The 26277-nt window shown below is 42.1% G+C and overlaps 1 protein-coding gene across 1 annotated transcript in view; it reads left to right on the top strand.

The window, feature by feature from the left end:
• Positions 1-50: 50 nt before the first annotated feature.
• fbrsl1 (fibrosin-like 1) overlaps positions 51-26277 on the top strand; it is a 408497-nt gene continuing 382270 nt past the window's right edge. The window contains exon 1 of the mRNA XM_037681247.1: positions 51-356. Within this exon, the coding sequence (XP_037537175.1) occupies positions 51-356 (306 nt within the window). The remainder of the gene's footprint in view (positions 357-26277) is intronic.

Genomic DNA, 26277 nt, shown 5'->3' with positions numbered 1-26277 from the left:
CCACTTCTTTCCCCCCTCTTTTTTTTTTTTTTTTTCAAATTGACAACAACATGGATGGCAAAGTGAAGCAGCAGCAGGGTCGGAGGTGCCGGTCCAAGCGGGAGAGAGTGCGGAGGCTGCGGGAGCCGGGCACCAGAGAGACCCGCAGCCCCAACTCCTCCTGCTCCGACAGGGAGGGACTCGGTCCCGGGAGAGACGCCGCCTCCCTGACCGCTAAAAAGGCGCCGCGCCCCGCCGCAGCCACCACCAGAGCCCCCCGTGCCCCCCGGAGGAAGAGACGGGGGTCCAGCTCGCAGGAGGAGGACATCATTGATGGATTTGCTATCACCAGTTTCACCAGTCTGGAGCGCCTGGAGGTAAGAACCGGATCGTCAGTCCGTGGTCCTCGAGGCCAGCAGCGCGAGCACCGATTGAAATGAAGCCAATTAGCCTGCGCATTGATCTGATTCAGAGAGAACAGGCTCCTCTGGTCTGACTGACACCTGTGCACTTGTTCTGGTTTGTGTTGTCCTCTGAGGACTCCCATCACTCTCTGATGGTACAAGAGTTGGTAACTGGGAAGTTCATTTGAGACAACCTGGTTAACTGAGGAGAACAGGATGTGTGTCACTTGTTCCTGATCCATCATGAAGTCCTCTGCAGGGCTCATCTGTTCCACTGTGCTCAGTTCCTGTCATCGCTCTGTGGAATGTTGGGTGTCAGAGGATGAGTTCAGGCAGACACCCCCCCTCTGACACCCTTCTTTATTTATCTGCCTTATCTCATTAATTTAGGATGGCAAGTCAAACATGATGTATTCAGCTTGGGACTCCAGCCAGACCGACAACTTCAGCTGCTTTTATTGCCTCAGATCGCTGCTTTTAACTGAGCCGATGTGTCGCCCGCACATTTTAGGTGCCGCTTCAGTCTGGAAGCTAATGGATCGCACTACACTTCATATGACAGCTCAGTCTCAAGCTCCCATTCATGCTTACTAGCGATGGTGCAGTCATGGCTGACATGGTGCTTAGGCACTGGATTTGTGGAATTCAGACTTGTTCAACCAGCTGTCCACTCTCACTGAAGGAGTCACTGGTTTTAGTTTGAGGTGCAGTTCTTTAACAAGTTCCAACTGGTCTGGGTCAGCAGCGATAGTATTGCTTCATGGTGTGAGCAGGAGAGGGATAATCAATGAATTTGAGGCGTTTCCAGAAATCGATCAGTGTTGGTTAAGCAAAAGGATTTTGTCCTCTTTCATACATGCCAGATCTTTTTCCCAGTTTCTGCCTCTGATGTCATCCATGTGAGTATTTCTGCCCTTTGTGCTACACTGACAGCTGCTGAGTGAAAGACTTTGATTGCAGCAAAGTGCCTCCGACTGGTTGCTTCTGTCAAAATACCAGCCAACTCACTTTCATGCCCTAATGACTAGTTATTACTCCGTGCACTCTTCTGCAGTTATTTTAGTTCACAAGTATAACATAAGTTGTGTACACAGTTGCGGTGGAGGCTAGGATTCTTCATCATACTAAAATGTTGCCTCCTTCTGCTAGGAGGGGAGCTGAAGCTGGATAATTACACAACTTCTGTTTTACACATTTACCAGCAATGATAGTTTTCTTAGTCAATTGCTGAACCCACATTGAGAGAATAACTGTGTACTCTATTGTACATGGAAGCTTATGTTTCAAGGCTAAGCAAATGAGGCATGATATAGCTCTATGTGAAATGATACTTGCACGCCAGCTACTTGCTGGTAATTGGTCTGATTTGCATGCAAATGGAGTGCGCTTATTAAAGGATGCTGCTGGATGTGCTGAAATTAAAGAAGGGGACGTGCACGCGCTGCCCTTTGATTTCCACGCGGTAGATGAAGTGAGCGCGTCGACTCTACTTTCAAGTTCTGTTTGCTCACTTTACTGTAAGTGACAATAATCCCATTTGTTCCCGGTTAGTAAGCCGTGCAGGCGTGAATGAAATGCCCTTTTAAAAGTGCTTGCCCTCTGGAAAGCAACACACCATCGACCGTGACTCATGCTTTCACCTACTCACTGTATGCTGGAGTGGAACTCACGACCTGCGCTACCTGTGCTAATTACTCATCAATTATGAGGAGGACATGGCGGTCAGGGAACAGCACTGACCTATTGCATCATGCTCCAATAAGCCAGCACCGCCTCAGAGGAGCCGCTGTGTGGTCCTCTTAACCTATTCAAAGTGACTGATGGCCAATGTCTATTTTACATCAGGGCATACAGTCAAGCTGCCTTCATCCCTAGAAAATACCAATATTTACCGTATGCACATTTATTATTATTTCTTATAATCTCTCCGTAATCCTCTCTAAAGCACTTCTCAGTAAACATCTTTCATTAAAGTACATGCCGATGCTGTCATTTACTTTGGAATACTGCAACTTGTGCACAGCTGTGTGTTTATGAACTGAGGTTATAAGATCATCATTCCCTAAGGCGCTTTGACTCGGAGCGCCCTTCATTGGCGTTGATGTTCCAGATCTGCACTGATAAGATCGAACTCCCATGATGAAGACTTAGGCTGTTGGGTGGTTTCTCCTGCCCGCCATAACCGGTTTGATCACAGCCAAAAGCAATTTGCAGCGTCGGCTGCATTTGATTACGTCGTGTTTATTTGCTTTGATTCCTCGGGTTTCTCGTAGGAGAGCTGCTTACCTACCTGAGCAAATCGACTGCACTGTACAAACCCAGCTGCGGTGCTTTGTCACAGGTACTTTATAACGATTAGCAAGAGGAAGAAAGAAAAAAAAATCTCGAGATGATTCAACGATGATTCACTCTGCTGCTGTGGGCTTTTGGAGGAGGAGAGTAGAGTTTGGATGGTATGTAGGTACATTTATTTTCTTGAAGTAGAGTTTAGAAAACATTTGCTCTCTGTGCAGGCTCAGTAAAATGTAACCAATCACTGTATGCTGTATTACTGTATTATGTACACTGTATGTGTATGTATATCCATATACAGTATGTACATATACATTATGTATATGTATTACACTGTATTATATCAGAATGAGCCAAATTTATAAGTAAATGGTAAATGGACTGTACTTATGTAGCACCTTTCTATCTTATCAAGCTACTCAAAGCTCTCTACAACAATCTGTGCCTCATTTACCCATTCATACAGCACTCTACTAGATCTATACAAATAATAATCAGAGCTTTATCACATTCATACACTGATGGGACACACATCGGAGTCAATGAGGGGTTCAGTGTCTTGCCCAGGGACACTGCAACATATGTGACTGCTGGTGGAATCGAACTCCTAAATCTCCCATTGGAGGACGTCTGCTCTAACCACTCAGCCACAGCCGCCCCAGGTTATTTCAAAGTTGTTTCAGTTCCTGGAAGGCCAGTTTCCTGGATATGTCTTGGACAGTTTGCCACCCCGCAGCACTGCAGTAGAACAATTACCGGTTGCAACTTCAAGCCTCCAAAACTCTCCCTGTGGGTATCAAACAAAAGAGCAGACGATAAAATGACACAATTATCCATCTGTCACAGGATTAATAGGACGTTTTATTTGCACCATTCTGCGAGACTTTAGAGCTAAATCCCCACTTGTTAATCCACAATCCTTCTGTTCATCTGCTTTAACATAAATTTACAGATTTGTTTGGGGGGGGGGGGGGGGGTTGCTGCAGCACAAACTCTAAACTCACTCTGATGGGTATTTACCGGGCAAGTTGCTTTAGCAACATTGCAACCGCTACAAGGGCAGGAGGACGATAGGTCAGGAATTCTAGCAGAAAATGAGCTCATATGTCAAAATTGTGGAGGGGGATCTGCAGTCTGTCTTTGTATTTATCAAGGGACATTTTCCTTCTCCTCCCTGGCTGTGTTTTCCTACAGTTTTACACACTAATCATCCTCTGCTGTTGGCTGCTGAAGCAGCTCTGCTGTGCAGTATGGGGAAATGAAGTGCCTTGCCCGAGGGGAGCTTGAAAGTGGTTGTTTGGGAAGCTGTGCGTCAGTGCTCCGTTCTCTCACTCTGTATGTTGGTACATGGATCTGAGCCAGCAGCTTTCCAGATACAAAGATGTTTTCTTACATTTCATCAGGTGCTTTGAAGTCCTCATGGGAGCAGCAGTGAAGACGGATTTCCACTTAAAATATTGACTTTATGGTTAGCACTCAGATAACACCCCTTGTCAACTATTATCCTTCATTAGTGTGGCTCAAAAGGAGACAGTTCATCTGACAATGTTACTTTCTACTGATAAAAGACAGACAGACCGCCGTGGCTGCCCCTTTTCTCAATTGTGCTGACACCCTTTGAACTTCAGGTGATGATTTGTTGAAATAATAGGTTAGACTGAAAATAGTCTGGAAATCCTATAATTTCCCAGCTTTTCCTCGTGGTCAGCACAGTGTTTCTGCTGTGTGGAGTTCCACTCGAGGACCAGAGTGCAAACTGATCCTGATACTTGCTGCAATCTTTGCTGTGGTAAGATGTCTTGCCTCCATGGTGAGGCAGCAGATTTGTTGCAGGGGTTGCAGCAATTTAGCTTCATGTTTTCACGCTCCCCCGACAGAGATAGGAGTGTGCATCATATGCCAGCGCTGACAAACAACTCCGGCTTTAATTAACAAGGCAGCTCCGCTGCCCATTGGCTGACACATTCCACAGAGAGAGCTTTCTTAATGCTAGTGGGACGTCCCCGGGCCTCGGCTCTCTCTCTAACTGTCACGCTGTAGGCAACAGCATGGTTGACAAATGCACGGTCACATGCACAATCCTTTCCTCTATTTGCACACACACATGTCTGTGCTTCTGTCCAAACCATCGACCAGTGACCTACATATATCCACTCAAGAAAGGGTCTTGCGTGTTGTGGAGGGGTGATGATGTGGCTCTGGAAGGACAACTATCACAGCTAAACCTCACTTGTGTCAAATGTTGAAGTTTAGTCTGGCACAAAGTAAACACTAGGAGGGGAAACATAGCTTTATGACAGCAGTATGTGTAATACATACAGTATGAGAAATAAAATGAAAGAAGTACTTTTAATTTAATCACACTGTTTGTTATAAATCAGTTATTTTCACAATTTTTCTGTTGAAAAATTAACAGAAAAGTGTAATAGATGATCATTTGCTTGATACACAATGTGTAATAGTGAAATAAATAAAGTTTAGTATTAGGTTACATTTTGGGGAGATGTTAGTTTACTTCTTTTCAGTAAATACTAATAACTAGGCATTAGCAATTCAAGATTTTTGTGCGTTGTGCTTATCTTTTCTGAGAAAACGTTGTCAGCTAATAAAGAGTCAGAGTTCATTTTCTAAAGGTACATTTGGTTGAGCAGATATGAAGAAGTTATTTTTATCCTGACAGCTAAAGGTCTCCTTTACAGTTGAGCAGTCATACAGTTAAAAGGTTTCCATCCAAATGTAGCAATGACAGTTTTAAACATGATTCCTAAAATCTCTGGTGAGAATGTAAAAAAGATGTTTAAATGTTTGTTTATGAAATGTGTACTTTCTGTACACTCTTCTGCTGCTGCCATTCCTGTGACGTACTATTATTATTTCAATTCAATTCAGTTTATTTCTATAGCACCAAGTCACAACAGAAGTCGTCTCAGAGCACTGAACAGAAACATTCACATACATAAAAGTCAATCAGTAAAGTTCTCTAAGGAAACCAGCAGATGTTCTGAGTCTTCATTTTGTCACAGTCTCCCATTCTGAGCAAGCACAATGGCAACAGTGGAAAGGAAAAACTCCCTCATGAGGAAGAAACCTCCAGCAGAACCAGGCTCAGGACAAGCGGCCATCTGCTTTGACTGGCTGGGTTTGAGAGGACAGGAAGGAGGAACAGACACAGAATGACAGGTCCAGAATGGAGGCAAGCAGGTCCTTCTTTAGGAGGAAAGACAAAAAAAATCACCACATGTTAAGATAGAAATACAATTACAAATACAAACCATTCATTTGTAAATATTAATTTGAGGAAATGTGGTCAATTTGTCCTCCAGCAGTCTAAGACAATAGCAGCATATCTAAGGGGTAGCTCAGGAAACTGAAGACGACCCTAACTATAGGATTGATCAAAAAGGAGAGTCTTTATCCCAGTCTTAAAACTGAACAATGTGTCAGCCTCACGGACAGAAACTGGAAGTTGGTTCCACAAGAGAGGAGCCTGATAACTGAACAATCTTCCTCCCATTCTGGTTTTGGAAACTCTAGAGACCACAAGTAAACCTGCAATCTGAAAGCAAGGCGCTCTGTTAGGAAACTGTGGAACAATAAAATATGTACAATATAAGATGGAGCTAGGTTGTTGAGAGCTTTGTATGTTAGAAATAAGATTTAGAATTCCATTCTGAATTTAACAGGGAGCCAATGAAGATTATTATTTCTTTGTAGTGAAGTCTACTGTTCCAGATGAGGACTGCAGAAAGTACAATGTAAACAGCAGCTCTGCCTTGTTGACAGCACCACCTACTCTTTCTACTAGTGGTGAGCAACTCGTTTAATTGATAAAAATACTTTTGTGTCGTTAATGTCCGAACTCATAAATTGGTCACCAAAATCTGTCAAAACGTTGCACTGCTTTCATTACCCTCACAACGTAGTGGCCTTTTAGAGGGGGAAATAGGTGCATTCACACCAGCCCTGTTGTCCCGAACTGTAGCCCGTTTTCCTAGGAAGTCCAGTTCATTTGGGGAGGTGTGAACGCGCCATTGAATTCTGTCATGAAACAAAAAGGCAAACTCTGGCCCAGTCTAAAAACCTAGGTCTCGGTCCAGTAGAAAAAAAACTCTAGCACGGTTTGAGTACAGTGTGAAAGTAAGCAGACCGGGCACCGCTCTGCAAGCAAGAAGTGGAGTGGAGTACAGCACAGGGCAAACAAACACACATTTCTTTTACCTCATATGGAGCTGTCAGCTGCCTTGTTTGAGAAACAACATTCTCCATGATCTTCTGTCTCATCTTCTGCTCATGCTGAGTCCATGGTTGAAAAATGACAAAATATAACTCCTAAAACTGCTAAAATTTGACGCCACTCAGTTTTAGTTTTTATTTCCAGAAGAAGAAGAAGAAGGTCTTCTTCAGAGGTTTTTGTGTTGTTTCTTTCAGTAGTTCTTGGTGCAGCGCCCCCACAGGCGAGTGGGGGAACAGGTTGGTTCAACAGGTTGACTCGACTGCACAGTGCAGTGTGAATGCAAACGCACCAGCTCCAATGTAAACAAAATGTCAAGAATATTGGTCCCCAACCGAACCGAGTCTACCGGGTGTGAAAACAACCTAAGTTGTTCGAGCCCCAACACGAGCAATCTATTTAATAAACAGGTGCGGTGGAGGTGGTTGAACACACAGTGAAAGAACAAGCAGAACCAGAGTGGGCTGGATACTGTAGCGATCTGTTTTACAGGTGACTCTATGTTTGAAACAAACACCCACTCAAGGTTTTGGCCAACGGTTATTCCTATCTCAACATATAAAGGAGTCATTAATGGCAGTGATGAACACAAGTGTTTACGGGGAAAAAAATGGCTTTTGTGTGACATAATTGATGTTCTTCCCGGGAACACACAATTTATTTTTATTTTGTTTACAAGGAAACTTCTTATCCCTCAGCTAAGATGGCTGTTGTGAAAGCCAAAGACTTTCTGAGCACGCGCTCGATGCCAGCTCGCTGTTCTTGACAGTTGCTGAATCAGTGGTGCAAACGCTTCCAAGTCATTAAAAAAAACCCTTCTACAATGATCTAGGATTAATAGCTGTGTTTGTGTTTTCTCCATCCTTGAAGGTTGAGAAAGAGTTGGATTACTGCCGGCTTTCCCTGCTGAGGTTGCTCTTAAGCACCGTCAGTTGTCTGTTTTTTTGAAGTATCACTCTACAGTCTGAATGCAGCAGCTCTTTGAAAGAATAATAGTCAGAAAAAGGAGCCCCCCCCCCCAAAAAAAAAGCACTTGAGAGAAATAACAGAGACATGGATCCACTACAACATATCTGACACATATTAAGTGGCACATAAAAGCACGTGGGTAGATTGTTGTAGGCACATATATCCATTTCCTGCCTGTCGTCCGGGGCCGTCTTCTGTCTTCCTGTCTCAGTGTTTATATTGTGCTGAATGACAGGATGTTATTACGCCGTGATTAAGATGCTGTCTCTGAGCCTGCGATGGATTAGGGGCCGCGCCGTTCGAAGGTTTGCCTCTTAATTATATGCAGCTGATTCCCCTCCACCTTTCACAATCCCCTTTCCAGTTTCTCGCCGTCCTGATTTATGCACATTTTTAAACAATGATCCGTTTTATTTGAAGAGGCTGAAGAAAAAAAAAGATAAATTGATTTGGATATAAACTTGCAGTGATCATATTTGTCAGTTAACTGAGGTATTTTCCAGCCCCGTGAGTTTTGTTGATATGAAACGTAGACGCTCTGAATGATGAGCAGGCGAGGGCCGTGAAGGATTTACCATAAAAATAATGAAACGTAAATAGAGAGGGCAGTCTTTAAGTGGCTCATTAAGTAATGTCTGTTTTCCCTTTCAGCCGTGTCCTTCGCTGACGGAGAGCAAAGCGAACGCTCCGAGAGCCTGGCTTGCCTCAGCGTTCACGTCTCTTGAATCTCTTTTTGACATTTTCTTTGCGTGCGAGTGCAGGTCTTTTTTTTTCCCAGCCGTTGAGGCTCATTCAGCTCAAAGGTCTGCTGACTGTTCTCACAGAGATGTGTGCTTATGGGGAGAAGTGCTAATAGTGATTTCCACAGAGTTCTCCTGCTAGCAGAGGTGAACACTTGATACAAAAAGATGAAAAAAGAAGTAATTTGATGAACAGGTCTGAGCCAGGGAAGCTATTGTTGAAGTAGAATCAGGCCAGCATCTCTGCTTCTCGTCTCCAATAAAACGTAACTGAGGCTGCCAGCAGGCTTCACCCACTGTTTACTTTTTATAACATCATCAGAATAAAGATTTACTCATGTCAAACAAAATGTCAGACGTAATCAACAGATGTACAAATGTGTTTATGACAACAAAAAGGAAAGATGCTTTATTTTAACTTTTGCTGTCATCACTGCTCAGTCTAAATGTTTGTTTCAGACTTCTGATAATAATCCACATGGATATTATAAAAGGAATTCATTGATATATAAGCAAGATATGATTACAGAGCGGTAATGAACGAGTTTCTCATAACATGGAGGAATATAATTGATAAAAAATAAAGGCTGGTTGATTAGTTTTTATTTGGAGACAGTTTTGTTCATTTGTTTGGTTGTGGCACAAATAAAACTAGCTCAGGATGGGAGACTGGTAAATGGACTGTACTTGTACAGTATATCACCTTTCCATCTTATCAAGACACTTGAAGCTCTTTACAACACAGTCTGTGCCTCATTTACCCATTCATACAGCGCTCTACTAGATCAATCAGAGCTTTTTCACATTCATACACTGATGGGACACACATTGGAGACTGTGAGGGGTTCAGTGTCTTGCCCAGGGACACTTCAGCATGTGACTGCTGGTGGAATCGAACCCCCAACTCTCCCACTGGAGGACGACTGCTCTAACCACTCAGCCACATGACGACTCATGTAACCTGCTGTCTTCCGTCCTTAGACAGATAACTTTACTAACTGGTATTTATAATGTATATGAATGTTTCTGTTCAGTGCCCTGAGATAACTTCTGTTGCCACTTGCTATATAACTAAATAAACTGAATTGAATTGAAATTAATATTTATACAAACTAAATTATTTTAGATTTTGGAAATAAAATAAATAATGATTACAGAAGGGTGTGTTACAGTTAATAGGAATAGTTTGGAGCTCAAAACAAATAATTTATTAACACTTGGCTCCTGATTGAGTCAAAATTCTGTTTTTTTGTTATTACGTCCACTGTTCATATCTGCAGTGATCAAACACGACACAGAGATGACAAAGACAAGGCCAGGACTGTAGTTAGGACCAAAAGACTCTAAACACATTTTTATTAGTGAAGACTAATAATTTAGTTTAAAATGATTATATAGTTTTATTGCTGCTGCATGATGTGGCTGTATCATGTGTGTCGCTGCCTTGCCATCGTGGGTCAGTTCATCTCCGTGTTGCCTGTGCAGTGGTTTGTCATGCAACCAGTGTGGTGTATGTTGTGTGCAATATGTATCATGTGCATTTAAGCAGTGTTACTGCCTGTGAAGTACTTTGTACTTTTGTTGCATGCTTTATTTTTTTTATTTTTTTGTCGAGTCGAGACGGTTCTTCTCATCCTGAGCATTTCATTGCATTGTTGACCTTGTGTTGACCTGAATATGACAAATAAACGACATTAATCATAATCACCATTCTTTATGGATTCTTTGGTCTCTGCTTGCGTTACAGAAATTGCAACAGCCTATCGTTGAGTGTTACTACACATATTCACAGATATGCTTGTTTTATGGGCTTGGATTTGTCCAGTTGTAATTATAATTAAAAAAAACAAACAAATTGGACTAATTGATTAACTGTCGGCAGCACGGTGGCGCAACTGGTAGAGCTGCTGCCTCTCAGCGAGCAGGTCCTTGGTTCAAACCCCGGTCCAGGGCCTTTCTGGGTGGAGTTTGCCTGTTCTCTCCGTGAATGCGTGGGTTTTCTCCGGGTGCTCCGGTTTCCTCCCACAGACCAAAAACATGCATGTTAGACTGATTGATAATTCTAAATTGTCCCTAGGTGTGAGTGAGAGAGTGAATGGTTGTTTGTCTCTATGTAGCCCTGTGATGGACTTGCGACCCGTCCAGGGTGTACCCCGCCCCTCGCACAGTGATTGCTGGACATGGGCACCAGCGACCCCCGTGACCCAAAATGGAATAAACGGGTAAAGAAAATGGATGGATGGATGGATGATTAACTGTCAGTATGAGATTAATAATGCTTCCTTTAAAACCCATTTTAAATGTTTAACCTTCAAAAACAAGGTCAGATGTGACAAATTATGTACCAAAGTCGTTCCGCACGGAATCAGAATTTCAACTTTGAATTGAAATGTTGGTGGATTGTGTTTATCTCCTTGATAGACCAAACAAACAGTCGTATTGGACTGATCATGTTAACCTACTGCTTCAGGGTTTAGCTGAGCTGTAATGTGACTGCAGACTGATACGATGAGTTAACATTCAGTTAATAGACAGCAGCGAGTGTCTTAAAGAGGCTTACGTTACTGATCACAGACTAATAACCCGAGGTAACGTATGCTCTCCTCATATAGACACAGTCTTAGAAAGCTGCAAAGGCAGACACCTCTGTGCTCTAGTTGGGTTAATTGTGACAACATGCTGCTGAAGATGCCTTATTTTAAGAATTAAGCACTTTAAAGTATTATAAATTTGCAAACAACAAAATAGGAAACTTCAGGAACTGAACATCTTTACAACTTGGACAAAAAGGCAGATTATAATTACAGAACATTCAAGCATCCACTTTAGATGACGCAGTTTAAGACTTTTTATTCCCAACGAATGATTCAGCAACTTGATAATGTTGGCTCAAATCTGAAGTACTCCAAAACAGCATGCAGTTTGTTACTCATCCTCCAGCCCATGTGGTCATGTTTTTGAAGGAGGGCCTCGATTTCAAAGGCATGACTCACACAGTCGTGACATTGCACCAAATTTTTCTGCATGTTTTCTTAATAGATGGCTCTTGGTGTGAAAGTAATTAGTTAACAGTTGTCAACAGGCTCCTCTGCTACCAGCACTCACTATCAATCCCATCTGAGAGGGAAATGGTCTTTTTAGACCAAGGGTTGCCGTGAACAGTTGCTCAGCACTCTGTCTAAATATTATACAGGCTGTAATTTATTACAGCTCATTGTTTGTTGGTATGTTGATTGTGTCTGCGTGCAGGCAGAGCTAAATAAGGATTGTTGCTTCAGTGTTTTGGGTGATAGCTTTGTCAGCCGTACATCAAGCCAAGATAATACAGTAGCTCTCAGAAAAGAGGCTGGTTACGCAATGTGGACATTCTTTATTTCCCACTTCCACCTCTGCTTTGTTCACTGCCTGCATGAGATTTTCCTGACAACTCTGAGCTGAGCTGCTTGGTTTTCCTGTCACAAGTGGCCCGTCCTCCTCGTTGAGTGTGAATCAGCGCTCCGCAGGTGGTGTCTGAGGAGGAGTGATGAGAAGAGCTTGATGTTTGTCACTGTATCAGGATGTCTTCTGTGGTCACTACTCGTAACTCACTCTCAAGCTTTCTTTGAACCAACATTCCTGAGATTAATGTTAATTTTTTGTCAATGTGCTCTATTGTTTTCAGTCAACAAGCTCAAACTTTTTTATTCATTTAAACTTTATACAGGTTAGTCTCAATTGTGTCATGAGGACTCATTTTCAAGAGGGACTTGTTTTAGACAGATAACATAGAGTACAGACAACAAGCAACAATAAAAAGCAATGAAAAGCAATAATAATAAAAATAATGTTATAAAAATACGGTTACTGTTACTAGTATGGTCCTGCCAGCAGCATGGTCTTAGCAGTGTGGTCCAGTTAGTTGATCCTGTGTGCACATGAATAACAACCTCAGCTGGGGCAGCAACACCACCAGTCTGGTCCAGAAAGCTCATCAGAGACTACTTCCTCAGACGGCCGAGACGAGCTGGTCTGGGAAGCTCAGTCCTCACCTCCTTCTACAGATGTGCAGTGGAGAGCATCCTGTGCTCCCGCATCTACGTGTGGCATGGAGGCTGCACAGCTGCAGAAAGAAAAGCTTTGCAGAGAGTGGTGAAGGCTGCACAGAAGACTGTCGGAGTCAGCCTCCCCATCATCACAGACATCTACACCTCCAGATGTAGGAAGAGGGCCACCTGCATCATGAAGGACCCCACTCACCCAGCACACACACTTTTTGCTCCGCTCCCCTCAGGAAGGAGGTTAAGGAGCATTAAGTGTAGAATCACTAGACTGAGGAACAGCTTCTACCATGAAGCTGGTAAACTCATGAATCTCTAACCAGAATAATCACTATAAGAAAAGAGAAAAAAGGAAAAAAAGAAAGAAAAATCACTTTAATGGGCGATATGTGACTTAAGCCCCATGTGTACTCCCGCGTCCGTCCGTTCATGCGTACGTACGCGTGTACTGTACGCAGAGGCTTCAGACTTAGTACTCCAGTGTACACCCCGAGCAGCTGCAGAGCAGCTTCATAGACAAGGGGCATTTACCTTCGGGACAAATTGAGGTCGCCGATTGGTCATTTGCTGACACGCCTACTGGATTGATTGACAGGTCGGAAAAAAGAACAAAAAGCGAGCGCTGGCAGCCTCAGCCGCAGCGGTGTTCTGTGTTTATATGTTGTTAATAAAAAGATCTTTAAAAAAAAAAAACAGAGCGCTGGCTCTACAGCCCACACATCAGATCAGCCCACCAGGAAATCTCCAGACCCTCCCGCAGCCACGCTGGACCTGAGTTTAATTCTCTCGTGACAAATTCCTTCATTTCTCACCACTTCAGTCATGGCATCAACGGAGGAGGAAGAGATCACTGCCTCTTGGCAAAAAAACAAAAGAAAAGGCCAGATCAGGGATGAAGAAGGGGAATTTAATACATTGGTGTCGCATACAAAACAGTCCGTTGCTGGGCAGTTTATTGTGCGACACCGCGTTCTCGTATGCGGTCGTAAAAATTTGAGCTTTGCACGGACATGCCCTGGGGGGTACGCTCGTACCTCCACGTACGTACCTCTGCGTATGGACGTACGCGGGAGTATACTGGGGGCTTTATCTGTGCTGCTGATTATCCATGCTGCTGATCTCATGCTGCTGATCTCATGCTGCTGTATTCATTCATACCCATCTTCTCACAGAGACTCATGTTCAGGTTGCTGTTGTTACGACATATTGTTTTACATTATTAGTATTTAGCATATATCTTAGATCTTTTAATTTACCGTTTTGCGTTCGTTTAGCGTTTATCTTAGATCCTTATATATTGTTTCTTTTTACACTTTATATTTTTGCTATTTTTGGAAGTGACTGGAACCCTGTGTACATTAATTTTGTTCCACGTCATGTACCACATGTGATGCAAATGACAATAAAATTGACTTGAACTTAGCAGCATCGTCCCGTCAGTCATTCAGTCTTCAACACTCGGTGAGAAGAACTTTTAAAATCCAGTCATGGCCAGAACCAAGCAGCAGTAAATCTCCCAGAGATTTTTGAATTTGAATTTTGTCTGCCGGTGAGCTCACATTCTCAGTGACAGCCAAGAAATGCTTCTTCTCTGTAGTCCTTATAGCTCAACTTTTGTAGCATTTTCTTTCTGTGCTTTTATTTCAGGGATTACTTGAGCACCGGAGAACTCAGTCAGCTGTTGCTGCATGTTAACAAATCTGCTGGCATGGTAACAAAACAATAATCCACATGTATTACAACATTCCTATTTTTGTATTGAATTAATTATGGATGGCTAAGTTAATTAATAATTTCTGTCATCACTGTGGAGAGCTGCATTGTGCCAAATAAATGACAAGGCCAACAGCTTTTGTCTGCAAGGATCTACACTAGTTGGAAACTAGGAAATTATTGCAGAAGGTTAAGTTTATACTTTTTATTCCTGAAGTATGAAGCAACCATTATGTGGTACACTTATTCTGGTCACAAAGTTTAACAGTTCAGTTTTTATTTTCTAATTGAGGATAAAAAAAATACATTTGTTATAATTGTGTTTTGCAGACTAATTTGATATTGGCTGACACTAAAACCTTTATCTCAGAAAATACAAACAGAACTCCAGCTTGTTCCCACTCAGAAGCTTGTAGGATGCTGAGTGACTGAAGTCACCTCTTAAAAGATGATTAATGTCACTTAGCTGTCAACATTTGACTGCAATGATTCAGGCTCATATTTGTGATGTAGCAACTACATTAATATTACAATGGTTAGTATATGATGTAATTTGGGGCAGTTTGCACAAAGACTTTTGGAGAGAGGCAGGAATAATTAAAGATTCATCTAAAAATAACTGCATCAAGTATAAACTTTTATACAGGTAATATAAGTTGTATAGTTAACTGTGGGTGTAAAACTTAACTCCCAGTGCTTCCTAACAATGAAAGTGTCCTTTAGACATTTATGGAAAACAGCTTTAATTCATGCTATAAAACTTCTCATCTAAAAAACTTGTAAGTTACGACCACATGTGCACAGGATTACATCATCACACCTGCTGTAATGAAAGGTTAGGTGCTTTTGAACACACAATTTACAGTTTTTTTATTTATTTTAATAACCATTTGTTTTAGTTTAACTTTGGCTATTTGTAGTTGTTATAACTATATTTATTCCAACCACAGCCCCCTTTTACCTGTCATAGTTATCTGCTATGACAGGTAATTTTTAAATTTGTGCAGCATTATACCAATAAATTGTCTTTTGAGGTTTGGCTCCTCTAATTTGCTTCTAAATGTTTGTACTGTATTTTTCAGACTATAACGCGCACTTAAAATCCTTTAATTTTCTCAAAAATCAACTGTGCTGTATAATCCAGTGCGCCTTATGTATTAATTCTGGTTCTGCTTATTGACCTGGAACTGATTTTATGTGGTACACTGCGCTCAAAAATCTGCCTAAATGAATTTGTTTCGCTTATTGCGCCATATAATCCGGTGCGCCTTATAGTCCGAAAAATATGGTAACTCAAATTCTGCTTTTAAAGTTAAACCAAAGACCATTCTCAGAGACAATTCTCAGAGTTTTTAAAACTGTTTAGTCCAAAAGCACCAATCAAAGAACACACCCACAGAGCTGGAGGTGTGGATTTGTATAAAGTGTGGAAAGGGGAGTTTGTTAAACTTTGAATACCTGCTCTGCTGTAAATTCAGAAGCCATCTATGCAGTTTTTCTGCTTCCTTGACAGTCATCTTTTGTATTCAACAGACTCGACTTGGCGCCAGCTCGGAGCTCATTTTATGAATCCTTTAAATGTCTATAAAAGTTAGTGTAGAAGCTGTGTGCTCAGCAGCGCGGAAGAAAAGAATGCGTTTGAAATAAAGTGGGATCTATATAAAATGTCTGTGTAACATGGCCAGAGCTGTAAATAAAGGACAAGTTAAGCTCTGTCAGCCAGACCAATGTGGCTAGCAGATCTGCCCCAACGAGCTATAGTCAGAATTTGTTGATCCTCTCTGTGGAGAAAGCTCATACATCCACTTCCTTTTCCCCTGTTAATCCACAGGTTGTTTGCCCATAGATCAAAGGCAATAAAATGCATCTGGTCCTCTTTTTGCAAACAGGCCACACAGCTCATGTCAGAGGAGCCACTTTGTCAGTGCATCGGAAACGAGGACGCACACCTTAGAACCAGCAGGGCTTTACCCAAGGCGTGGAATGAGATCAAAATTAAACGCACACACACTCGCAGGCTCAAACACACACTCCGAGCTGGAGCACAAGGCCAGTTGTCGAGTCAATAAAGAAAACAGGCACTCTGAGAGAGGGAGAGAACATAAACAGAGCTCTGCCAAGCTTCTGTTTGCATTCCACATATCCCGGATGCGTCGCTCAGCATCAGCCTCAAGTACTTTAAATACCAAATTATTCATAGATACACTTACAATATAATTTGTAGATATGTTTGACTTATTTATTTTTTTATTTTACTATGTGTTGTCATCATTGTATGGGAACATACAATGGTGAAATTAGTTCTCTGCATTTAACCCTTCACATGTGAGATACACCCAGGTGGAGCAGTGGGCAGCTATGTAAGGGCCCGGGGCGCAGTTAGGGATTAGATGTCTTGACATGTGGGCTTAGTGGGGAGTTGAACCTGCGACTTGCTGGTCCCAAGTCGGCTGCCCTACCTCTACACCACAGTGTCCCAATTATTATGTGACCAAATAGAGTGACAGCAAAATGTTTAAACTGACTTTAACAAAAACTGCATTTAAATTCCATGAGTAAAAGTTTTGCTTTTGATTATTTTTGTCCAGCCTTAAAGTAATGAAACCTCAGATCAGGGCTGTTCAACTGGCGGTCCAGGGGCCAAATCAGGCCCACGGGTGAGCTCAGTTCAGCCCACCACTGGGTTCATATTCCAATAAAACTAGATTTTAAACTATACAACAAACTTAATGACTATAACTGCTGGATGTCTGGCCCCTGAGCTCTTGGCTTTCAGTAACTGTGGCCCCTGTGCGCTTTAACTGGTTGGCCTTACCTTAGATGCTTGGTATACAATCCAAAATGAACTCCTGTGGATTTAATTGTTTGCTTTTTTTACCCATTTGCTTCAATGGCAGGTTCAAAAGCACAATCCATTCAGTACAACCTGCTGTTTGTGAAATTTATTAACAAAGGCGGAAAAACATCTACTCTGATGTCTACAGTTACAACATTAAAAACATGTTTAGCTGTCTGAATAACGACAGAGCACTTAATCTCATCAGACAGGGAGAACTGTTACTCCATCTCCAGCTGTGCATTGGGCATCCATCGGTTCCTTCAATGTAGAGTCAAATGACAGATGCTGGCAAAGATTCTCAGTCATCCATGATAAACTTCTTCAGCGTAGTAAAAGTCTAGTAGTTTTGGGGGTTTCCACCATTTTTTGGGCGGGGCTCAAATAACAGATCTTCCTTTATCAGGTCATGAAATAGATACATTGCATTGCCAGTATTTGGTCTTTCCCCATGGCTTGCCATCACATCTCCAAGTTAGCTTCAGGTTTGAAAGAAGCAGTAAGAGCAGACGCTCAGAGAGAAACAGTAAAAAAGGTGGAGAGTTATAAAGCTACAGCGTACAGAGAGAGTTCAGAGTATCGTATTCCAGCTTCCTGCCTAATTGTTTCCTGGCAGCAGAAGCAAGCCTGTTCTCAGTGCATAAATCCTCCTATTTTCATTTATGTGCTCCAGGTGTTGATGAAACAATTCCCCTGCCGGATAATCATATTTCCCCTTCCCACTTGCCAAGGCAGTGAAAGAGAGATGAAGGCTGCCCCCTTGTCTCTTACCCATCTCCACACACATCCCACCAATCACGCAGAACGCTGCATGTCTTGGTTTGTGTCTGCGGTCGTGAGTGGATCTCCATTACATTTTAATTTACACAATAATACAAGAGGTGGAAAACGGTTACACTCCACACTGAACAGCTACAAGCCATGCTATAGTGTATAAATTTGCATGAGTAAGCTGGTGCCACGTAGGAGAGAGCAAATTTTGTGTCAGCTAAACATTTAATCAGTAAATAACTCAATCGGGGGATGGGGGGTGACATGCAGGCTGGCCTGTCAGTGTTGTTCTAGATCAGGTGTCTGCAACCTTTATGATCAAAAGAGCCATTTATACGCCTTCTTTCACTAAATTAAATCTGTCCTGAACTGCAACAACCTGCTGCAACTGTGATTATCAACTGGTGGCCCGTGGGCCACTTTAGGTTTGCTGGAGTGGGTTTTTGTGGCCAGTAGGTGAAAGTTAAAAATATCCAATGATTTTTAAAAATTTATTCAAGGTTCTTTATTGTCATTCACATCACATGTGGTACATGAGGTGGAATGAAACCATGTACACAGGGTCCCAGCTACATCCAACAAACATACAGATTGTAAAGAAAGACAGTAATAAGATCAAAGAATATGAATTAAGAAATACACTAAACTTAGAATGCAAAGTACAATAAGCAACAATAGTACAAAAGAATGTGCCAAACAACAGCAGCAAAAACATGAGTCTGTGTGAGCAGATATGAATGAACACAGCAACATGAAATAAATCAGCAGCATGAGATCAGCATCATGGATAGTCAGCAGCACATATCAACAATCAAGTGGCATTACAGTGATTTTTTTTTCCCACAGTGATTATTCTGGTTAGAGATTCATGAGTCTAACAGCCTCAGGGTAGAAGATGTTCCTCAGCCTCGTGGTTCTACACTTAATGCTCCTCAACCTCCTTCGTGGGGCAAAAAATGTGTGTGCTGGGTGAGTGGGGTCCTTCATGATGCAGATGGCCCTCTTCCTGCATCTAGAGGTGTAGATGTCTGTGATGGTGGGGAGGCTGACTCCAACAGACTTCTGTGCAGCCTTCACCACTCTCTGCAAAGCTTTTCTTTCTGCAGCTGTGCAGCCTCCATGCCACACGTTGATGCTGGAGCACAGGATGCTCTCCACTGCACACCTGTAGAAGGAGGTGAGGAGTGAGCTTCCCAGACCAGCTCGTCTCAGCCGTCTGAGGAAGTAGAGTCTCTGATGAGCTTTCTTGATCAGGCTGGTGGTGTTGTTGCCCCAGCTGAGGTTGTCATTCAGGTGCACACTCAAGTACTTGTAGCTGGAGATCACTTCACCACAGATCCTCCTATGTTTGGGAGGGTGGAGGGGTAGGTGTGTTTATTCCGTTTGAAGTCCACGACCATTTCCTTCGTCTTCACATTGATGTGAAGGTTGATCTTCCAAAAAAACAAAAAACAGGGAGTGCTGGTCCTGCAGCCCACACATCAGAGCAGCCCACCAGGAAATCTCCAGACCCTGCCGCAGCCACTCTTGACCTGATTTTAATTTGCTCGTGACTCCATTTCTCACTATTTCAGTCATGGTGTCAATGGAGGAGGAAGAGATCACTTACCTTTTGACAAAAAAAACAAAAGAAAAGGTCATTAAACCAGACCAGGGAGGAAGAAGGGAAATTGAATACATTGGTGTCGCATACAAAACAGTCTGTCACCGGGCAGTTTATTGTGCGACATCGAGTACACGTACGTGGTCGTAAAAATTTAGTTTTGCACGGACATGCCCTGTGGGCGTCCGCTTCGGCTCTAATCTGTACGCGCAGACCTTCGTGGACTGACATACGCCCGTGTACATGGGAGGCTTTAGTCCTAGTGTGAGTAGTTTGTCCATCAGGGTCTGGGGAATCATGGTGTTTAAGGCAGATGTGAAGTCCACAAAGATCATACGGACGTAGGAGTCCTTCTGCTCCAGGTGGGTGAGAGCAGTGTGGACCACAGAGGAGATGACATGTTCTGTTGATTGATTCTCGCCGTATGTGTACTGGTGAGAGTCCTCGTTGATGTTAGCTTTGATGTGGGTCAATTTATTGATATCTTTTACAATTTAAGACAAACGAAAGGACCAGATTCTTGTTAAGATGCATCATCTTATGCTGGTGGGGGATAGTTAAAAAAAAACAACTATGAACTATGCTATGAATTTTTTTAAATTGTGAAAAAATTAAGTATAGAAATAAAGCATAAAGTGAAAATATGTTTTACTCCTTGTATTCATATACTGTATTTGCTAAATAAATTACTGGGAAACTTTTACAACTAGTCCTTTTTTGTTGTAGTTTGTATAACAACCAGTCAAATTCAGTTTTATGTTAGTTATGGTCAAAGCTTGAAAGAGCCGCTGCAGACGGACCAAAGAGCTGCACGTTGCTCCAGAGCCGCAGGTTGTAGACCCCTGCTCTAGATGGTTAAGAAATCACTCCACTGCACAATAAAATGATCAAATGTTAGGTGATAGCTCTGTATCTTTTTGGTGGCCTGCAGCTTTGCCACTATGATTTCTGACGCCTCTAAATGTAGCTGAAGGTTGAGTAACTCTGGAAGTCTTTTCAAGCTCTTTTAGTTGCAGGCGGGATTGTTAATACAAGAACAGAGTCTGTGCTGTCATCACACATTTATTTGTGTTAAAAGGCCGTCCTCTTGTGCAGAGTCAAAAAGTAATTGTGCTTTATTTTTTTCAGTTACAAATCTCTTAATCAAGTCATTCCAGTGATGAGAAGAAATTCAAACTGCTGGTGCACATCCCAGCACTGGAGCAGGCCGTGCTTAGATGCCCCACGTTCCAGGCTTCATGTCATTAGTCAGCTCAGTCTGCCTTGCTGACCCAGCATCCAGGTCCATGACAGGGATCCACAGTGAACAAAAAGGGCAAAGTGAGCTTACGTGTGTTTTTGACCCCTTTAAGCAAAACAGCAGGCATTGTTTGCAGCAAACGGCACAATGGCTTTTCTGTTCACAGCTAGCACAAGTGAAAGCTTGTCAGAGCTGAGGAAAGTGAGGGTGAAAAGAAAGAGGAGGAGAGACAGTCTCTTGCTCACAAAGACAACCTGTCTGAGTGCTGCCGGTGGGTTTTTAACCTGTTGCTTGCTGCAGTTACGTCAACAGCTTCCTGTTTGTAGAATTGTTGGAAATACGGGAGAATAAAAGTGTTGAACTGAGCTCAGTGGACGGCTCTAAGCAGAAGTCTAATTTTGCACTTCATCAGGTTCCTCTTTTCTCTTTTATTCATAACACTCTTTAAAATCACAAGGCCATGTAATGAACGTTCATATTGTCATTTTTAATTTTTCTCATACTGCTGGGGCCTTTCCCAGCCCATACGCCACATTGGTCTGTTTAGTGGTACATGAACTTTACTAATTTACACGTTTTCAGGTTAATAGAATATCATTTTCTGTTTGATGTTTAAAGAAACCAACATTATTGTGCATAAAACTGACATTGCATCGTCACACTTCCTCTCAGTGTGCTGAGATTAAAGCACCTCTGTGATTATTTTAGGAACCCCCCTCTCCATTTGTTGTGTCCAGTCTTAAGCGCCACAGCAGCCAGTACTGGCTCGTTCATCTCCTTGTGACACAATAACATCCATTACAGTCACCACGGTACTTTAAGTTGTATCTATTTACAATAAATAATAATATACTTGAATAAAATAGGTGGCACAACTGATCCAGCTTTGTTTCTGTTTACATCTGGCTACATAAAATCCTTTTGAAACTCCTGTCGTAGATTATATATTTTATGTGTCATTCATTATTTTCTGCAGAGGAAAATACTTTGAGTATCAGCAGTAGTTGCCTAATGTTTGACCACACTTGGATTATTTATCTTTCTACACCCTGTACATATTTGTCTTGCAGTCACAGTTGTCTATCAGCTGTGTGCTTAATATGACTTTTGGTAGTTAATGAGGCAGATAACAATAGTTGCAGATGATTGATAACGTATCTTTTACCATCTGCATGCTTCCTTGAAAAGGGAACCTTTGTGTGAATGTTTACTGCCGTTCTGCACATGCTCCTGCCAGTGTTCACCACCTGTACATCTGCACAGAGCGCCTCACCGTCATGCCAGCTTCAAATCTCAAGTATGGCTTTTATTCTGTTGCCAGAAGCTCAGGGAACAAACGAGGTGCACATTTGGATAATAAAGGCAGTTAGTTTGACAGTGACATTGCAAAAAGCGAGTTAAATATTGCCTTTCTTCTTCTGCCTGTCTCTGAATCAACTAGTACTTTTCCACTTATAAGATGTTGTCGCCTCATACATCTGACATAGCCATTATTGGTATTAAAATGAATACATTTCGTCAAAGGCAGTTGTTGTAAGAGGTACAGAATGTAAAACAATTGTATGAGCAAGATACACTAAAGTGTCATAGTCAGAGATTCTTTATTGCCATTTGCACCTCATGTGGTACATGTGGTGGAGCGAAATTATGTACACATGGTCCCAGTTACATCCAACAATAAAATGTAAACGAAAAACAATGATAACATCTAAGATATAAACTAAGAAAAACATCAACTAAATATACACTAAGCACTAATAGCATAAAAACATTACGTTGAACAACAGTCACAAACATGAAAAAATTAAAAAGTGATCCTATCAGCTTAAAAATGCACAATTTCTTGATTGTTTTTAGTAGATTAATAGGTAAAATGACACATCTGGTTAGGGCTTTGCAGTGTTTCCTATGAGCAAACTCTTTACTTTGGAAATGCCGCCTGGTTCCTTTATTGCTTGTGTTTGTGGTGGGTCTGAGAGGCAGCCTGTCAAAGCTAATCAGCCTGCAGCGGCCAGCTAAAAGCAGACATACTGACTGCAGTGCTCACACACACGCACACACACAGAAAAAAACAACATAAAGGCAGGAAAACACACAGCCCTGTACAGTACATGTTGGTGCTCATGTACTGTTTGCATAAGAGGAGGGAAAAAAAGAGTTGTTAACAGATTTTCTTTCCTCTGTTGAGCCATTAATGGAGGTTGCTTACTGGTGACTGTGGATGAACCTGCAACGACACAAGGTCTCTTTGGGACTGGATGCCTGAAGACATTTATTCAGACGTGATGAACTGTTGATCTCCCTGCTTCCCAGCTCTTATAATGTAGTAAGAAAGAAAAAGAGATAAATCTCTTCCTGTTCAACTCACTGAATACTCGTAGACTAAATGCCAATGTAAAATAGGAGCATTTTAACAAATAAATTTAAAAACAAATGGGAAAAGTGAGATTCTTGTTACAGGTTTTGTCAAATTTGCTTATTAGAGAGTTGTCAGAGTATGGGTAAGAAGTACAAACAATGAACAGCTCAAGACCTAGTATTCTTTTATTGTATTATGTCATTGTTAGTTTATTATATGAGCTTTCTGCATCAGATTCACTTGAGCTAGAGATGAGCAGCCGACCAGTGTCATAATTCATAAGTATCTTCTTGAATTTCTGTTAATCTGTCTTAAACGTGTATGGTATGCTGGTACCGGTAAATGGTATGTTAAGTCTCTTTCACTCTTCCATTGTTTCATTATTCTAACAGTGAAGGAGTGTGTTAATGTCTTAGGTGAATTACCGGTACTCCCCTGATGCTTTGTTTGTTATAATTTTGACAGGAATCTGACAAAGTTAGTCCCAGTAAAATGTCTGCATCACATTCAGACCTGAGACGGAAGTGTTGAAGTCACTACAGTAGATAAGCACACACTGCAGTGACTGTTTTAAATTCAAATTCAGAAGTACTTTATTAATCCCAAAGGGAGATAAAATGTTGTCGTAGCTCATCCTCCTGGTTTCATTCGAGTTGTTATAGAAGCTGATAGTTGTGGGCAGGAAGGATCTCCTGCAGCGAATCCGAAGAATCTGGCTACGGATACAGATCTGTCCACCCGGATCCGACTTGCTGTCAGATTCGGCGGTCCTCTCGGTCCTCTTGGGCAGCAGGACTGCCCGGATGCCAAGCAGAATTACTCCCTGAGCGATGGTTACTCCCTGAGCGATGGTCACTCCTCCCAGCAGTCTGCCAAGTTCCTTGTCACCACGGACAGACAGCTGAAGGTGCCAGGGGATGATCCCGGTTCTCCTGTTGTCACGAGCCAAGTTTTCCACCAGCTCCAGGATCTCGGTGGTCAGGTAGTCAAGCACTGCCAGCAGGTTGACAGGAATTCGTCCACGGCACCTCCTTTTCAACTCATTTGGGATTTGGGGCTGTAGTTGAGATATTTGAGCTTTGAGATGTTATTCAGTTGCTCCTGGTTGTTAAAAAAAACCTTGTTGACATGGTTACACATCATAGCAAATGTCCAAAAGTAAAATGTTTTCCTTCCAGCTGCACAGCATACCAGTGGAAATATTCATCCGAAAAAAGCAATTTACATCCAGTAAAAAGAGGAAGTAAAGTTTTCAAAAGCGATAACTCAGAATGAATGTAACAGAGCTACTCCCAACCCAAGTGGCACAATTCTAGAACATTTAGTGTTCATTCAGTTTCTATTAACCTGTATAGAATAATACAATAGAAAGCAGGAGACCAGTAACAGTAAAGTTTGGTGTTTTGATAAAGCTTCTCACCTAACGAACAACCATGGTAGTGACAGTGTCCTTAAATGAGGCAAATATCTTGTTTCTAAAGCTGACAGCTACTTGGCAAAAGTGCAATAACATCTTTATGAGTTTAAAACAGTCACTTCTATATGTTTAGACATGTAGAGCAACCACATTGGACAATACTTGTGATGTGGCCGAATGAGATGGTGGTCCCAGTAAAAAGGAAAAAGTTTACCTATCGGGATCACACTGCTTCTCAGAAAAGTCTACTCCAAGGTGTTTGAAATGGCTCTGACTGATTGTTGAATCTCAGATTAAGAAGAAGCAGTGTCGCTTTTGTGTTGGTCATGGAACAGTGACCATCTTTTCACCCTTGAAGAGTTCCTGAGGGGGCCATATGAGTTTGACTGTCCAGTTCACATGTGTTCTGTGAATTTGTGGAAGGCTTATGCTGTGTTCCCCAAGGTATTTTGTGGGGTCTTGTAGAAGTATGAGGTGTTGGGGTCGCTTTAAGGGCTAACGACTCCCTGGATAACTGAAGCAAGAACTTTGTCTTCAGTTTGGGGACAAATCTAGACTCATACCTGAAGTGAGTGGAATTCCACCTGGACTGCCCCTTGTGTCTGATCTTATATATGGTGTTTATGAAAAAGATTTAAAGAAGCAGTTATGAAGAGGAGGCTGTCTGATTTGGGACTATGATAGTCTCGTTTCTGCTTTGTGTAAATATGAAGTCGGTGTCTTCAAGCCATGACCTTCAGCACTCAGAAGCTTTGCAGCAGAGTGTGAATCATCTTTAAGTGTGAAGCCATGGTTCTCAATGGGTAAAAAAAAAAAAAGTGGAATACTTCCTCTGGGTTGGGTTGGGGGTGAGTCTTTGCCTCAAGTGGAAAAGATCAAACATCTGACAGTCTTGTTCACAGGTGATGGCAGGAGGATTAAGAGAGTATGAGCATCCCTAAAAGCTTGGATTTGTACTCCAAGTGCCTCTGCATAAAAAATACACCCCATCAGGCACCTGATTAAGATGATTCCTAGACACCTTCTATAGAAGTATGTTCTTCTTTCCACCAGGCCTCTAGAGAGATGGGGTGATTTTTTTTCTGGCCTGGGAACACACTTTGTGATCCCCCCAGGAGAATCTGGAGAAAATGCTGGGGTAATAACATAATCCACTGTCACCATGTTTGATGACACAACTTTATGCTTACCATGCTAATAAATAATTAGAAAACTGTGTCAGTTAGAACTTTTATATTACTGGTTACAATGCAGGGCATTATTGTGGAGCAATGGTTAGCTCTGTCACCTAACAGCAATAAGGATGCAGATTCACCTCCCAGCCTTTCTGTGGAGTTTGCTTGATGTCCCATGCACACGTGTGCTTCTGTTTCCTACCACAAAACAAAAACATGCATGGTAGGCTAATTGATAACTCCGAATTGTCTCTATAGGTGAGTGAGAGTGTGAATGGTTTTCTATCTTGTTTGTCTTTATGTGGCCCTGTGAGGGACCACAATATCTCCTGGAGGGTAAACTATATCTTGGCTGCAAGTATCAAGCTGTGAAATCCTTTGTTTTCTACATCTGATATGCATGGGTCATTAATTACAATGAAGTCGAGCAACTTCTCGGTAAACATTCGAGCTCCGGGGCTTCAGCGGTGTGGTATTCTCGTTCAGTCCAGAGAAGGCAGTCTGATTTTGG

This window comes from Nematolebias whitei, chromosome 8, assembly GCF_014905685.2.
Source record: "Nematolebias whitei isolate Nwh7 chromosome 8, NemWhi1, whole genome shotgun sequence".
NCBI classification, from domain to species: domain Eukaryota; kingdom Metazoa; phylum Chordata; class Actinopteri; order Cyprinodontiformes; family Rivulidae; genus Nematolebias; species Nematolebias whitei.
Note: the sequence above shows the minus strand (reverse complement) of the source record. Positions and strands in the feature narration are given on the sequence as shown.